Source organism: Spinacia oleracea, chromosome 4, assembly GCF_020520425.1.
Source record: "Spinacia oleracea cultivar Varoflay chromosome 4, BTI_SOV_V1, whole genome shotgun sequence".
Taxonomy (NCBI): domain Eukaryota; kingdom Viridiplantae; phylum Streptophyta; class Magnoliopsida; order Caryophyllales; family Amaranthaceae; genus Spinacia; species Spinacia oleracea.
In genome coordinates, this window is record NC_079490.1 from 185,287,797 (window position 1) to 185,302,070 (window position 14,274).

The 14,274-nt window shown below is 32.8% G+C and overlaps 2 protein-coding genes across 2 annotated transcripts; one reads left to right on the forward strand and one right to left on the reverse strand.

Moving 5' to 3' along the window:
- The first annotated feature begins 1,510 nt into the window (after positions 1–1,510).
- Positions 1,511–5,744, forward strand: LOC110804661 (uncharacterized). Its single transcript, XM_022010267.2, has 3 exons — positions 1,511–1,869; positions 2,936–5,283; positions 5,363–5,744. The coding sequence occupies exons 1-3, from the start codon at positions 1,689–1,691 to the stop codon at positions 5,429–5,431; spliced, it is 2,598 nt and encodes an 865-aa protein (XP_021865959.1). The 5' UTR covers positions 1,511–1,688; the 3' UTR covers positions 5,432–5,744.
- A 7,124-nt stretch (positions 5,745–12,868) lies between these two features.
- Positions 12,869–13,629, reverse strand: LOC110804456 (agamous-like MADS-box protein AGL61). The gene has a single exon (XM_022010050.2). The coding sequence runs from the start codon at positions 13,627–13,629 to the stop codon at positions 13,021–13,023; it is 609 nt and encodes a 202-aa protein (XP_021865742.1). The 3' UTR covers positions 12,869–13,020.
- Positions 13,630–14,274: the final 645 nt, after the last annotated feature.

Here is a 14,274-nt window from a genome sequence, read left to right on the forward strand (position 1 = left end):
GATGATGTGAAAATAAGGAGAGTTGCGCGGTGTTTCCTCCGCCAACAAACAGACTACTACCTCCGAGTCCAAAGTCAATTGCACCCTACGATGCCCTCCGTTCAATGCCAAATCTAACCCACGAACCGCTGCTAGAAGTTCAGCTCTAGTACATGTACCAATGCCATAGTGAGCTGCAAATAGATAAAGAGCATCACCCCTACAACTCCGAATTACCCCCTGCACCAGACACTCTAGGGGTCCCTTTCGAAGCACCATCCGTGTTGAGGTGGACCCACCCTACAAAAAGCGGTGCATCTTCAAAATGTTACTAAATAAATAAGTCAAAGAATTTGAAGAGTAATCTTAATATTGTCAAAAATGAATCTCCAATATCACCATCAAATGACATAAGACTCTTATAATTTGTTTACATTTTTTTTAAAACACCAAGCAACACTAAAACTTTTTATGTTCTCTCGTATTTATCATTCTTTTGGAAATGAACCACTTGGAACTTGGAATAGAGAGGTATGTATTGTTTATTGAGTTGTATAATGAAAGGGTTGGGTTATTAACTTTTTTGTTTTACTAGTTGTGCAGGGAAAAAGTTGAAACTCACCATCTTCTAAGTGTCCAAAGCGTTCGTTAAATATTAAACAATATATAATAACTTTATAGTGAACTTTTAGCAGAAGAAAATCAAAGTATAAACATGACCCACCAATACTATAAAGACCTCACCAAAAAAACTTGTTCATTTAGCTACAATATGTAAATATGTAATGGACAACTATTCTCACTATAACATTACAAGCGCCAATAACAATTGTAAGTGTCCCCTTTGTCATTACTCAGAATACCAAGTCAACCTTCACCCACCCAGTCATCAATTTTCGTTTATCACATTACTCATAAGTCATAATACCAAATCGTCATCATAGTTTTAGTAAAGATAAAAATCACTTTAATTCAATAGTTTATAATGTATCACTCTATAAGTCATTATATAACAAAATTGATTCTTGTCCCTTCAACGCCACTTATATGAACGGAAGAACCATTGATCTTGCACAATTAAAACAAAATATTCTAGATTCTTTTCTATTTCAAAATTTGTTTTTGGTCAACAAGATAAACATTAAAAATATTTTAAAACGACTAACAAATTAACAACCCTACAATCCCTAATTATAATCAATTAGCAAAATATTTCATATTTATACTTCATTTACATTTTCATCTCTGTAACATCACTTTTAAATACCAATGATCTTGCACAATTAAAACAGAATATTCTAGTTCCTTTTTCTATTTCCATTTTTATTCTTGGTCAACAAGATAAACATTTAAAGATTTGAAACGGCTAACAAATTAGAAACCCTACAATCCCTAATGGTAATTAATTAGCAAAATATTCCATTTTTAAACTTCATTTCACATTTCCATGTGGTCACACGATCCAACGGCTCCAACATTTTAACCGGGGATCACATTCGAAACTTCAACGGTCATAAAATCCCACCCAACTTAAATTCCCACAAACTTTCCTAAACTAGCCGTTACTCTTTCTCCCTCTTCAACACACTCTATTCTGTAATCAGCAAAAAATCCCCAGCAATTCCTTCCGGAGAAAAACAAGATCATCAATTTGATCTCCTAAAAACAAAATCAATTCCAAAAGAAGCTGATTAATCAGATCAAAATCAATGGTGATTAGTTCTTCAAACAGATCCCCATCCCCAATTTCAATGAAATCAAACCCTAACCCTAACCCTAATCCCAATTCAAGAAATGATCAAGAACGAGAAGGGGGTGGTGTTAGGAAGAGTTTGAGTGCTTACCCATTTGCTAAATCATCCAGTGTTTCTCAACCCAGAAGTCCTGCAGGTAACCCTCAATTTCTTACTCTCGTTCTCATGCTTTTTTAGAATGAAATTTTAATTATTCATTTTGTTAATAATGTGTTTTAGAGTTTAATTCATTAATTTGATTTATGGGTTGTGGTTTTAATCATTTTAATTCGTGTTCTTTTAATTGAATGGAGCCTCTGTCTATGCTATTTAGTGATTTGTTCTAATTTTTGCAAATTATGGTGAAAAATACTCCAATCTCGAGAACGTTAGCTTAAATCTGTTCATTTCCAATTTGTATCCCCTTTTAGTATCATGATTTGTTCTAATTGTTGGAAATTGTGGTGAAAATTATTTCAAGCTTGAGAACTTTAGCTTAAATCTGTTCATTTCGACTTAAAGTTCCAATATTTATCCCCTTCTAGAATCATGATTTATTGCTCCTTTTATCCATTTTTTTTGTATTTGGATGATGTTGTAAGTTATGTGTTGGATCATGTATGCAAAAATTTCACAGTTCTTGTCTGCCTACTCGATTTGGGTTTTGTTGTTGACTTGTTGTAATCATGATTTACTAGTATTATCAAGTAAAACTATTTTTATAGTTTTCTGCTCGAGATCATGATTATTAGTTTAATTGTATGTTCATTTAGTTAATTTGGTGAATGATGTTTTGGAACTATTTATGAATTATAGAGTATGCAAGAAGAAGATCGTTTGGTGGTAGAGAATGTGGGAATACATTTGGAGACCATCATTTTCATTTATGTTCTTTTAATTGAATACAGCCTCTGTGCTATTTAGTGATTTGTTCTAATTTTTTGGAAATTATGCTGAAAATTACTTCAATTCTTGAGAACTTTAGCTTAAATCTGAGCATTTCCAATTAAAGTTCCAATTTTTATCCCCCTTTAGAATCATGATTTATTGCTCCTTTTAATCCAATTTTTCTTTTCTTTTTCTGTACATGATATAGTATTCTTAAGTAGAACTGTTTTTCTTGTTTTTTTCTGCTTGAGATCATGGTTATTACTAGTGTTTAATTGGTATGTTCATTTAGTTAGTTTGCTGAATGCTGTTTTGGAACTTTTTACAAATTATAGAGTATGCAAGAAGAAGTTCATTTGGTAGAGAATGTGGGAATACATTTGGAGACAATCATCATGAGAAAGAGAATGAAAGAGATCCGAATTCAAAGCCCGTTGCACGAGCTCGATCCCCTTCTGTTGGAAAGGTGGCCAAGGGTTTCATGGCACCAACAATCTCAGCCGCCTCGAAGATCAACCCATCACCAAGGAAGAAGGTCTTAGGTGAACGAAACGAAGCCATTCGTACTTCTGCTTCACTCTCTGAAGGAAAATTCCATTTCTACTCCATGAATTCAGTGGAGTTTGCTGATGAAAATGAGTCAAAAACAGACATGGAATTTGAGAACAAAGTTGCTTGCTCTATGATTTCAGATTTCAACAAGGTGGGAAATGAGGTATCCATATCCAATACAGAATTTGAGAACAAAGTTGCTGAATTGAGTCCTGGAGTAGTGGGAAAGATTGAATCAGAACATGATTTAGTGGTACTTAGCCCTTTGATTACCACTACAAAATCTTCTGAAACTTTAGACATCATCCCTAATATTGTTGTTGCTGAAAGCAATGTGAGTTTGGATATCAAGAAGAATATTTCTTCTTCTTCACCATATGATCCCAAAACCAATTTCCTTTCCCCTAGACCTCAATTCCTGCACTACAAACCTAATCCTAGAATTGAAAGCTATATTCATAATCAAGGTTTGAGGTTAGAAGATGACTTTGGATCGGATTCGGTTTCTGAGACTGATAATAGTGAAGAAGTACAGTCAGAAACTTCTTCTTCTGTTGGGACATCTCCTGTTGAAGATCATCAGTCTTTATCTTCGGAATCGAGCTCCCCCCAAAGGGAGGAGCTTGAACAGGTTGTTGAGTCCAAAATTGAGCCGAAACGTCCATTTAATGGGAAGTGGAAGACTGTCACTTTCTTCTTCCTTTACCTGCTTGGCTTCTTATCCTTTTCAATGTATTCTCATGGAGTTGGAAATGCTATAAACCAAGAAAAAATAATTTCTGAGATTTATAGCCATTCTCGTGTAGCGGCTGATCTTGCCAAAGCAAATTTCAATGGTTTGTTCATAAATGCCAAGGTGTTGTCTTCTCAATCAGTTGGTTATTTGTCCCAGATGATTTTTAAGCCAAGAGAAGTTCAGTTTAGTCCATTGCCATTCAGTAACTTAACTGGTTGGCAAGAAGAGGAAGTTGAGGATTATTTGGTGAAAGGGTTTGAGTTTAGGCCTTGGTTGGGCAGAAAGGATGATGTGATGCCAGAAAAAGTTGCTGAAATTGAAATTTCTGGTGATGAAAATGAATTGAAGATGCTGGTAGAAAATCTTGAACAAAGTTCTACCGATCTTCCTCTCACTGACCAAGTGATAGTGGAGAATGAATCTGAAGAAGTAGAAGAAAGTTCTGTGATGGAGGATTCTGTATTTGTGGATGAGAATGCCATCGTCGAAGTGACAGAAGAAGAAGTATCATTGTCAGATGAATCAGAAAAACAAGAAGGAAGTTCTATTCTCGAGGATTCTGTGACCGAGGATGAGAATTCTGCCATCAAAATGATTGAAGAAGCATCATTTTTAGATGAACAAGAAAAACTAGGAGGAAGTTCTTCTATTCTCGAGGATTCTGTGATCGAGGATGATAATTCTGCCATTGAAATGATTGAAGAAGCATCATCATTGTTTGATGAACCTGAAAATCAGGAATCAGAACACAACAACCATGAAGAATATGATACAACTTCTGCTGTTCAGAATCAACCATCTTCATTCTTACCAGAGGTTCCTGAAGTCCACTCACAAATTATGACAGAAAATATGCCATTAACTGATACTGTATTACAATCTGAGGTTAAATCAGCTTCAGAAAGTTTGGTTCTTGAAAGAATTTCTCAATTTTTGGATGCAAGTGAAAGAAGTTTGCCTTTTAGTACAGCAGCAATCACCCTGGTTACTGTATCCCTATTGGCTGCAACAGCCTTTATATTCTCTAAGAAGCCAAAGAAAGACACCACTTCAGTTGTGGTCTCAACACCATCATCACCTGATTTTGTCATGCAGAAGGAAAACCCAATGGGTTCCAAGGTGGGTTCCAAGGCCCGAGAGAACCCATCTACTTGGGCCGGTCCAGTTGAGGTTGACATGATTGGTGAGTCATGCCCATCAGAGCTGAGCAGCTTCCAAAAGACCTCATCTTATTATAAGATGAGGGAACAAAGGAACAGTGATGAAGCTCAAAGCATTGAAAAGAGTTCTTCAAAGAGGAACAAAAGAGAGTCACTTGCTTCTTCATCATCAGAATACACCATGAGTGCATCTTATGGAAGTTTCACCACTTACAGTATAGTACACTCTAAGCAAGTAAGTTTCATGATCATTTTTTTGCTCATATTTTCTGTGAATTATGGTTTTTCTAACAACTCTACGATTGTTTTTACAGCGAGATGATGAAATGGTGACTCCCGTTAGAAGGTCAAGCAGAATCAGGAGCAAGGTCACTTCTCCATGACAAAGTTGCAAGTGCTGAAGTATTGCTGCTTATTATCTAGAGTTTAGTTTAGTTTCTGACTAGTTTTTTTTTTTTTTTTCCAATTGTTTTTTCCTGATTTTTATAGGGTGCCACTTTCTAGTTACTTTCTGACTTGGGTTGTAATGTTTACTACTAGTAATTAGCTCAAGCAGTGGCATATTGTAGGATGATAACTTGCCCATTTCTTTGTTCTGTTATGGCAAACTTGGTTTGCTGTTGCCCTCAACCAGAATTGTTGAAGCTATCTATCTGATTGTATTTTTTATCAATTAAGCTGGTTTCTGTTCTCTCATTCTTTTCAGAGTAATATCTTGTTCTTTAACCAATGTAGCCATCTCAAATTTCTCAGTCTGGAACTATCAAACAGAAAAATGACATGTAAACCAACTTGTCAATACAATGTCATTTGCAAAACTCCGTTCAGATTTAGTTGTCACTTGTCACTAACCTGTAATCAATTATTGGTCCAATATTCACTATTAGCTGATTAATCATGGTTGTGGGCCGGTCTGGGTCGGGCTGAGGCCGGGCCAGGAAATGCCCGGTCCACACCAACCCACTTTGCATCGTGCTGGGCTGGAAATTTCAAAACATGGCCCACGGGCCTCCGTGCATGAGCCTAATTTTACTAACTTTAGCGTGTTTTGTCGTGTCGCGCCTTTTCGTGCTTTTCACAAGAAAATGCAGCCCACGGCCCATGACGTGCTCGTGTTGAGCCGTGCTTTTTGTGCTAGGCCGAGCCTTTCACGACGAGTTTGGCCTCGGCCCGGCCCACAACCATCTTTATCAGCACGGCTCTATTCAGGAGTCATGATGGACAAGCACCACCTTCACGAAACATACCAATGAAAGCACCATTTTGACTTTTGAGTACTCCTTAGTTCTTAGTGCATCATACTTGTACAATTTACGGGAGGCTGGAAGCCACGTCGTTTAAGGTTTTTTATACAGAGCATTGACTGAATCATGTCCAACCCATAAACCATGAAACGAAAGGCCATGAAAGTTACACAATTGGTGAGGATAACATTCTTAATAACAATTCATACCAAAAAAGGGTATAAAAGATAAAAGCAACCTTTTTTTACTATTTTTGTACAAAATAAGTTTTTTTTTTCTCATACTAACAGACATGTTTAACTGAAGAAGATCAAAGATAATTTATGCATGGTAAAAAAAAAGTACTGCCAATATCAGAGAGAAACCAACCACACAGAAGTACGTGCAGGCTACAAAGAGGGAGCTAAGCTAGAACATACAAATAAAAACCAATGATACATAAATCATTTAAATCATGGCAGCTTGTTTAATTTACCCTTCTGTGGCTCTGCATGTCTCCCTCGCAAAAACCAATGCTTTCTGAATTTACCTTATATACTTTTCAATAGACATTACATTAACTTCATTATGGGTGTAGCAATTGACAATACCTTTTATTTACTTTTAGTTATTTTTTTAAAATATAAGTATAATATAAATATAATATAATATCATTTGGTAAAAAAAAAAGAAAAAAAAAAAGAAAGGCAGCATATAAATGAAAGAGGGATTGTTAGAAGGATTTTTTAGATAAAATCACCTTTTAAAGTTCAACTTTTTGAAATAACTACCTTATATGTTTTTTAAAAAAAAAACCACCTTAAACTTCCAAAGTTTAAGAAATCACCACCTTCTGTTAATTTCCGTCAAATGTTCCGTCAGTGGGGCCCACATCCAACGGCCAAACATTCGGAAGTTAACGGTACATTTACCGGTACATTTAACGGAATATTTGACGGAATATTTGACGGAAGTTAACAGAAGGTGGTGATTTCTTAAACTTTGAAAGTTTAAGGTGGTGTTTTAAAAAAAAACATATAAGGTGGTTATTTCAAAAAGTTGAACTTTAAAAGGTGTTTTTATCCAAAAAATCCTTGTTAGAATCTAAAACTTAATTTGAATCCATTATTTATTACTCCGTAGTCCGTACTAGCTTAAAGAGTTGATGCTCCCTCTCAAATAGCACATGGTTGATATTTGAGTGTACATTTGAGTGATGGTTGAAATTCAAATTCATCAAAGGTGTAATCCTTTGGTTTTTACACTATTTATATGTTAACTTTTATCAAACTTTCTTACTGATATATATAAAAAAATCAAATGTTAATGTGTAATATGTTGCTGAGTTAGTCTTGATGTATATTTTTCAAATATCAAATTTTTAAGTCTTTACTAAATATATAATTGCTTATAATTACGGTCAAACTAGTGCTTTGACAAGTGTATCATTTAAACTGTTGCAAATATTCATAAATAGAGCTAGGGAGTACGTTTGAGCCATTTGTGGTGTTGTTTGAATCTCTTTCGTGGTCATCGTTAAAAGAATGGTCATTTAACTTCCCCTTTACCTAAAACAAAACCATGTTGTATGAATTTATATAAGTGCTAGATATTCAATGCAGTGTAGTTTGTTTCTTTTGACAAATGTATGTATGGGATACTCTTGTACGATATTGGCTTAGTTGGTTATGACCTATAACATGACATGACCATTGTTCCTTTCATATTTGAGATCATTACAATATGACATTGCCCTAAGGGTGAATCGGGTGCTAACACCCAAAAAAAAAAAAAAACAGTCTTATAATCTTATGAGTCATACGAAGCTCTCTTCATAAATGAGTGATTACTTACCGGATAATCACATTTTCTGATATCATAAGCATACAAATGCCGATTAAATGACATAGGTACTACTACCTCCGTTTCAGAAAGTTCTTTACAGTTACTATTTGCACGGACTCCAATGCAATATTTAACTCCTAATATATCCAATTTCGTATATGGAAAAATTAAAAAAAGTTGATATTATAAAAATACATACCGAGACCAATCTAACAAGATCTTACATGTAACGTTTTGATGTATATAATAGTGAGAATTTACGGTCAAAGTTTTCATATTTTGGACACATATTCCTAAGTGTAAAGAACTTTCAGAAACGGAGGAAGTATGTCTCAACATGTCACATTTGAACTCAACCATTATTATGGAGAATGTGGTTGATGGAACATTGGAGAACTACACATTCAAACACTAAAAGGGGAATTTGGTTGAACATTGAAGAATTAGACATTGTTGCACAAGAAAAGCAACAAGGAAGGAGTGTGCAAAAAGAGGCAATAAGAGATTGGGGGCAATTAAGTCAAAGTCAATGCATGTGTAACAGCTTTGGGGTGCAATAACTAAATGTAGGTACGACGACTACATGTTTAAAGTAACGAGCAATCCCTGTTCAAGAATCTCTGATTTTTTACTGACCATCTTAATTTAATGCTCAATTTTTTTTCCCTATTTTAGAATCATAATTCAATTAATGCAATTGCCTTATACTGTTGAAACCATCACCTTCCTTCCAACTAGCAAAATGCCAAATTTGTCTTGGGTAATCAAGTGTAAATTAAACAAGCTCGCGTAATCTTTTCTAGTCTAGTCTAATCTAATTTAATACGGAGTAACATATTTTCTAACGTTGCACCTAATCAAGAAAAAGGAGATCGATCACACGTCCCCTTTCAGTATTTTTAAGTGATGAAAGGATCATTGTGAGAGAAATTAACGAGTCGAGCAATTATTGATATGCTCCGTATTAAGTTGATTGGAAATACAAAGGTAACTATACAAAATGAAGGGTATGTTACTCAATTTCTTAAGATAAGAGGTTGTTGTATGAAACAAAGAAAAATATGTTTGTTTTTAACACGAATTAAATTAAAGACACTATTTCTGAGTCATAATAACCCCAATCTCATAGAAAAAAAATAGTCATCCAATCACATATGATATGAGTATAAAAAAATTAAACAGAACAGAGCCTTACGACTATCTTAATTTGAGATGAAATTATCATTTCTCGAGCAAAAAGATGGAGCTCACCCAATCAAATTTTTTTTTAAAAATAAATAGAAGAAATTAAGACGAGATGATCGTACATATATATATATATATATATATATAAAACTTTCAGCTTAATATACATAACAAAACTCACATATCTAAGCTAAGTACAACTAATTAATTAATCAAAAACCTAATAACATTTAAATTCTATGTAGGAAATTAAAATAAAATAATAATTAAAACAATATAAATTTAAGCCTTACATTACTACATACCCTATAATCAATTAATCATCATCATCTCTTTAGTTAAGCTACCTGTTATGCAGTGGATTCGACCCGGTCGGAACAACCCGTTTATCATCCAACCCGGTGACATTTGTGACGAGATTATTATTATCCGGCATAACAACTTCAACTTCTTTGGTTTTCAACCTCTTTTGAGAACGATCAACAATTACCGACGACCGTGCAACGACCGACACAATAACTTGACCCGAATCATGAGTAGTAATTAGTAGCAAGAGTAAAACAATAAACCCTAACAAACCCACCCTCATCTTTAACTTAAAATTATGTTTATGGTTTATGGTTTATGGTTTATGTTTATGGTTTATGAATTAAGGGAGGAGGGACCAGTTATAAATATTTTGAAAGGTGACTTGAGAGGAAGAGAAAAGAGGGACAAAGGGAATGCTATTGAGTAAGTTTTAAATAATGAGAGACTTTAAATAAATTTTGAGAGATTTATTTCATTTTCTATATTCTTTTCTAAGTTTTTCAAATATGTAAATGTCAATAATAATAATAACCTGATATATTCACCTAATTTTCACTTATTTTCCCTAAATAAACTTATCTGAATTTAACTGAACTTATCTGAACTTATCAAAACTCGTTTTAGATATAAATTATACTTGGTCAACCCTTATTTTTCCTGAACTTAAAACTCGTTTTAGATATAAATTATACTTGGTCAACCCTTATTTTTCCTGAACTTAACTGGACTTATTTTTCCTGAAACAAGTGGAAATAAGGTGAACAGAACATAATCTTACACTCTCTAACATATGATCTTGACTCTTACTATGTCGAATTATATATAAGTAAAAACTATAAAATTTGTTATTCAGAAAATATAATAAGGTCCCAAACGACTACAATTTTTTCTTATGTATCACAAAAGAAGATAAGATGTTTAGTGTGAATAATGTAAAAAAATCAAATGGTGTAATATTTAGGAACAAGGGGAAGTACATTTTTCTTGTAAGTTTTAAAATTATGAAATGTGAGTAATAATAATGTGATATCTAATGATGTGTTGGCCACTTAGCCAAATGGTTAATTAACTTAAACGTTAAAACTGAAGGTTTGTGTATGATAGATCGATCAGTTGGATTAATGAATATGTCTCCTTGGATGAATGTTATTATGTCCATGGTTGAAGTAGAAGAAGTGTTCCATCAACATCTCTCTTACCGCGTACACCAAACTCTCATTTATTGCATTCAATTAATTTCGAGTATTAATTTCTCAAACCTTTTTTATTTAGTTTTTTTCTTTCTTTTTTTGGGAATGTAGTACAAAGTTTATCATATTACCATGCACAAACTAATTCAGTTGGACAAAATGTTGCTGTATACATGTACACATGTACTACTACGTAGAATCATATGGACAATGATAGAGTAACTCTAAAGGTTGCTAACCCTTTAAATATTGAATTATGATTGGTTACAAATGCATTGAAACTCACTTTACAACAATTTCTCTCTCCAATTAATTACACTTATATATTATTTTATGTTATATGTATCTTAAGGGTTGCTAACCCTTAGGGTCAACCAAACATTTTCCGAATCATATATAGTCGACCTTGTTTCAGACTCTTACAAAGACAGCTTCATTCATCGATACTCGGTTCTTAATTAGCTTACTTTAACTAGTTATTGAGATAAAAATTAAATGTCTGTGTACGATAAGTTACAGGTTCGAATTACAATTCTCTCATTTATAATTTGTAAATTGTAATCTACGTTCTTGTTGCTTATTCAAACCAATTCTTGGAATAAATATATCTTGAATTACTATGACACGACGGAAATAATTCATTGATGTGGTGTTAAAAAGTAAAATAAAAATATACTCCATATGTTCTCGAATATTAGTCCATTTTGGAATTTTGACACTATTCACAATTGAAGAGAATTTTCTAACTTCTTTCCAATACGTACTTCAAAACATATTCATGTAAGATCTTATTTTGTTCGTCTTAATGTGTTATTTAACAATATCAAATTTTATATTTTTTTAACATACGTATTTGGAGATATTTACGTTTAAATATTGAGTTGAAACGAGTTGAAAAATCAAAATATGACTAATATTTAAGAACGGAGGGAGTAATATATTACTCCTACACAGTAGCATTTTTCCGACGAGTAGTTCATTATTAGAATGGAAAATAGTATAAACTCGATATGGAAAAGGAGAATTTTGCCAGGTCCCAAAAAATTCACTAAAAACATTACTAGAGAAAGAAATTCAAAAATCTTATATGCATTGGGTAATAAGGTGCTCGTATTATTTTACGGCAATTTTTTTTAATAGGTACTCCGTATTATTTTCAGCAATTTATTTAGACCATCGTTAATCATGGGCATTTTTTTTTATCACCTTCGAAAAATTATCAAGCAAAGCAAAGGATAGAACTAAACTTTTTAAACCCATCAAAATTCAAAATGTTTACGGAGCTGTGAATCTTGGGGCCTGCAGCCCAATGGGATTGGGCTTAGTTTAAAAAGAAGCCCAATGTTCAAAATTAACATCTTACCTTACTTTACATACTAAAAACTAAGAAGTCAACATTGACGAAACACAAACTTGTAAAGTTTCCCAAGATTAGAAATTGCCATCTCATGCAAATCAATTGGCCAGCTATGTCATCCAGAGTGTATATGAATAATATATTAGGTTTCGTGCATGTATGAATAGTCTAAAATTATTTCACTTATTTTAATAATATATTTGACTGAAATATTTATATTAAACATACTCATTTTATCATCTAATATGTTGTTTGCAATTTTCATCCTACTACGTATTACCTATTTTACATATTTTTAATGTTTGATATACTAATTTGACCAAAATATTCGATACACTAATGTGCTATTGAGTCAATAATGTACGTTTTTCATTATTAAAATATTACCAAAAATCATTTTTTTAGCAAATTATTATTATGTAGTACTCCGTATATATTATTTTCATAACGTATAACAAATATTTTTTCCCCCTATACATCAATTGGCCAGCTATGTCATCTAGCGTATATATGAATAATATAGACCACGAAACATATTTCAAAATTATAACGCTATGATTTTTTAGAGACCTGTATGATCATAAATCATTTTTTTTTGGTGTACCACCCGGTTCGTATGATCATAAATCATAATTGTAAACATGCTATTGTAATTGAATTATCCCAATTAAAATAAAATGAAATATTATTCAGTAAATAAATAGTGTGCATATGTAAACAAATTCAACCTTAAAAACCTTAATGACAAAAAAATAAATTACAATATATTGTATGTAAAATCAACCTAACAATTTAACTAATTAAACCTCTCTATCCCACTTCATTAATTAACAACTTATTTAAAAGTGTCAATTAATTACTCCTTAATTAGACTTAGGCTTAAAACTTATAGGAAAATTCATGGTATCTTCACCTTCATTGTTCGTTGGATTATAAGCCATGTTAAGATCCAAACCATCTTGATTATTTCTCGATGAAACGTCGACGTTTTTCCCCAAACAATCACCAATTTTAGAGGCAACATTATTTCTCAACTCTTTTAAAGAAGCCATGTATTCCACAAGTTCATTAAACCCTAAACCCTCAATATCCTTCTGCCACCAAAACAAATCTTTATCTTTATCATCATCACTATACGTCGTCGTATCATTCATCTTCATCCTCTCGTACTCCACGCGCTCGCTTGGCGCGTCGTCCGACCACCACGACGGCGGCGGCGATCTGTTAGCGTGCCACGTATTGATGACTTCATCGGCACTTGGATCGCCGAATGTGAAGATTTTTCCGGCACCGGAAAATGTAAGGACGGCGATTTTAGCTCCGCATAAAGTGCATAATTCACTAGCTTTCTTGAAAATACCCTTCCTTCTTTTAGAGAATGTGACTTGTTTCCTAGCTTTGTTTTCTATTTTCTCTATTGGGATTTTTCTTTTGCCTAGTGGTTTGGTTTTTACTTCATTTTCTTTAGCCATTGAGATAATAATAACAATAATAATAATAATAATAATAATATTGTTAGCTGATAAATTGATTATAAATTTATAATGATCGATTTGAGTGGTTTATATAGAATATTTTCTAGGGAAAGATAAAACTAACATAATATTAGTAGTCATTATTTATATTAGGAAAGTTAACGTTTTATTTTATGGCAATTTTTTTAATTAATAGCGTTTTTTTTATGGAAACTTATTGAGCATGTAATCTTTTAATTAGTTGAAAATAATAATATTATATTGTTCGCTAGTTTGCACGTACCAAAAAAAAAAAAAAATGTTCGCTGGTAAATCAATTATAATGATCGATACGAGTCATTTATAGAAAATATTTTCGAGGAAAAGATAAAGCGGACATGCATATTACATTAATGATTTATATTTTATATATTTATAAGATTTGTGTCCTTGATTAGGGACCTAGAGTTACAGTTATTCTTTTAAAAAAATTAGTAAACTTAACGTTTTTTTATGGAAAATTATTGAGTACGTAATCTTTTAATTAGTTGAAATTTTTTTATACACTTAAAAGTATTGATCTGGCAAAATAAAATAATGATACCATACGTCATATATGTCTTAAAAGGTCATAAACTCATCTCTTAAGGAAAATTTAATTAT

Bases quoted from the DNA above. Each gene is read 5' to 3' on its own strand.
- LOC110804456 (XM_022010050.2), bottom strand. From the start codon at position 13,629: ATGGCTAAAGAAAATGAAGTAAAAACCAAACCACTAGGCAAAAGAAAA.
- LOC110804661 (XM_022010267.2), top strand. From the start codon at position 1,689: ATGGTGATTAGTTCTTCAAACAGATCCCCATCCCCAATTTCAATGAAA. The intron at 1,870-2,935 runs GTAACCCTCAAT...TACAAATTATAG, and splicing joins TCAACCCAGAAGTCCTGCAG to AGTATGCAAGAAGAAGTTCA. The intron at 5,284-5,362 runs GTAAGTTTCATG...TTGTTTTTACAG, and splicing joins GTATAGTACACTCTAAGCAA to CGAGATGATGAAATGGTGAC.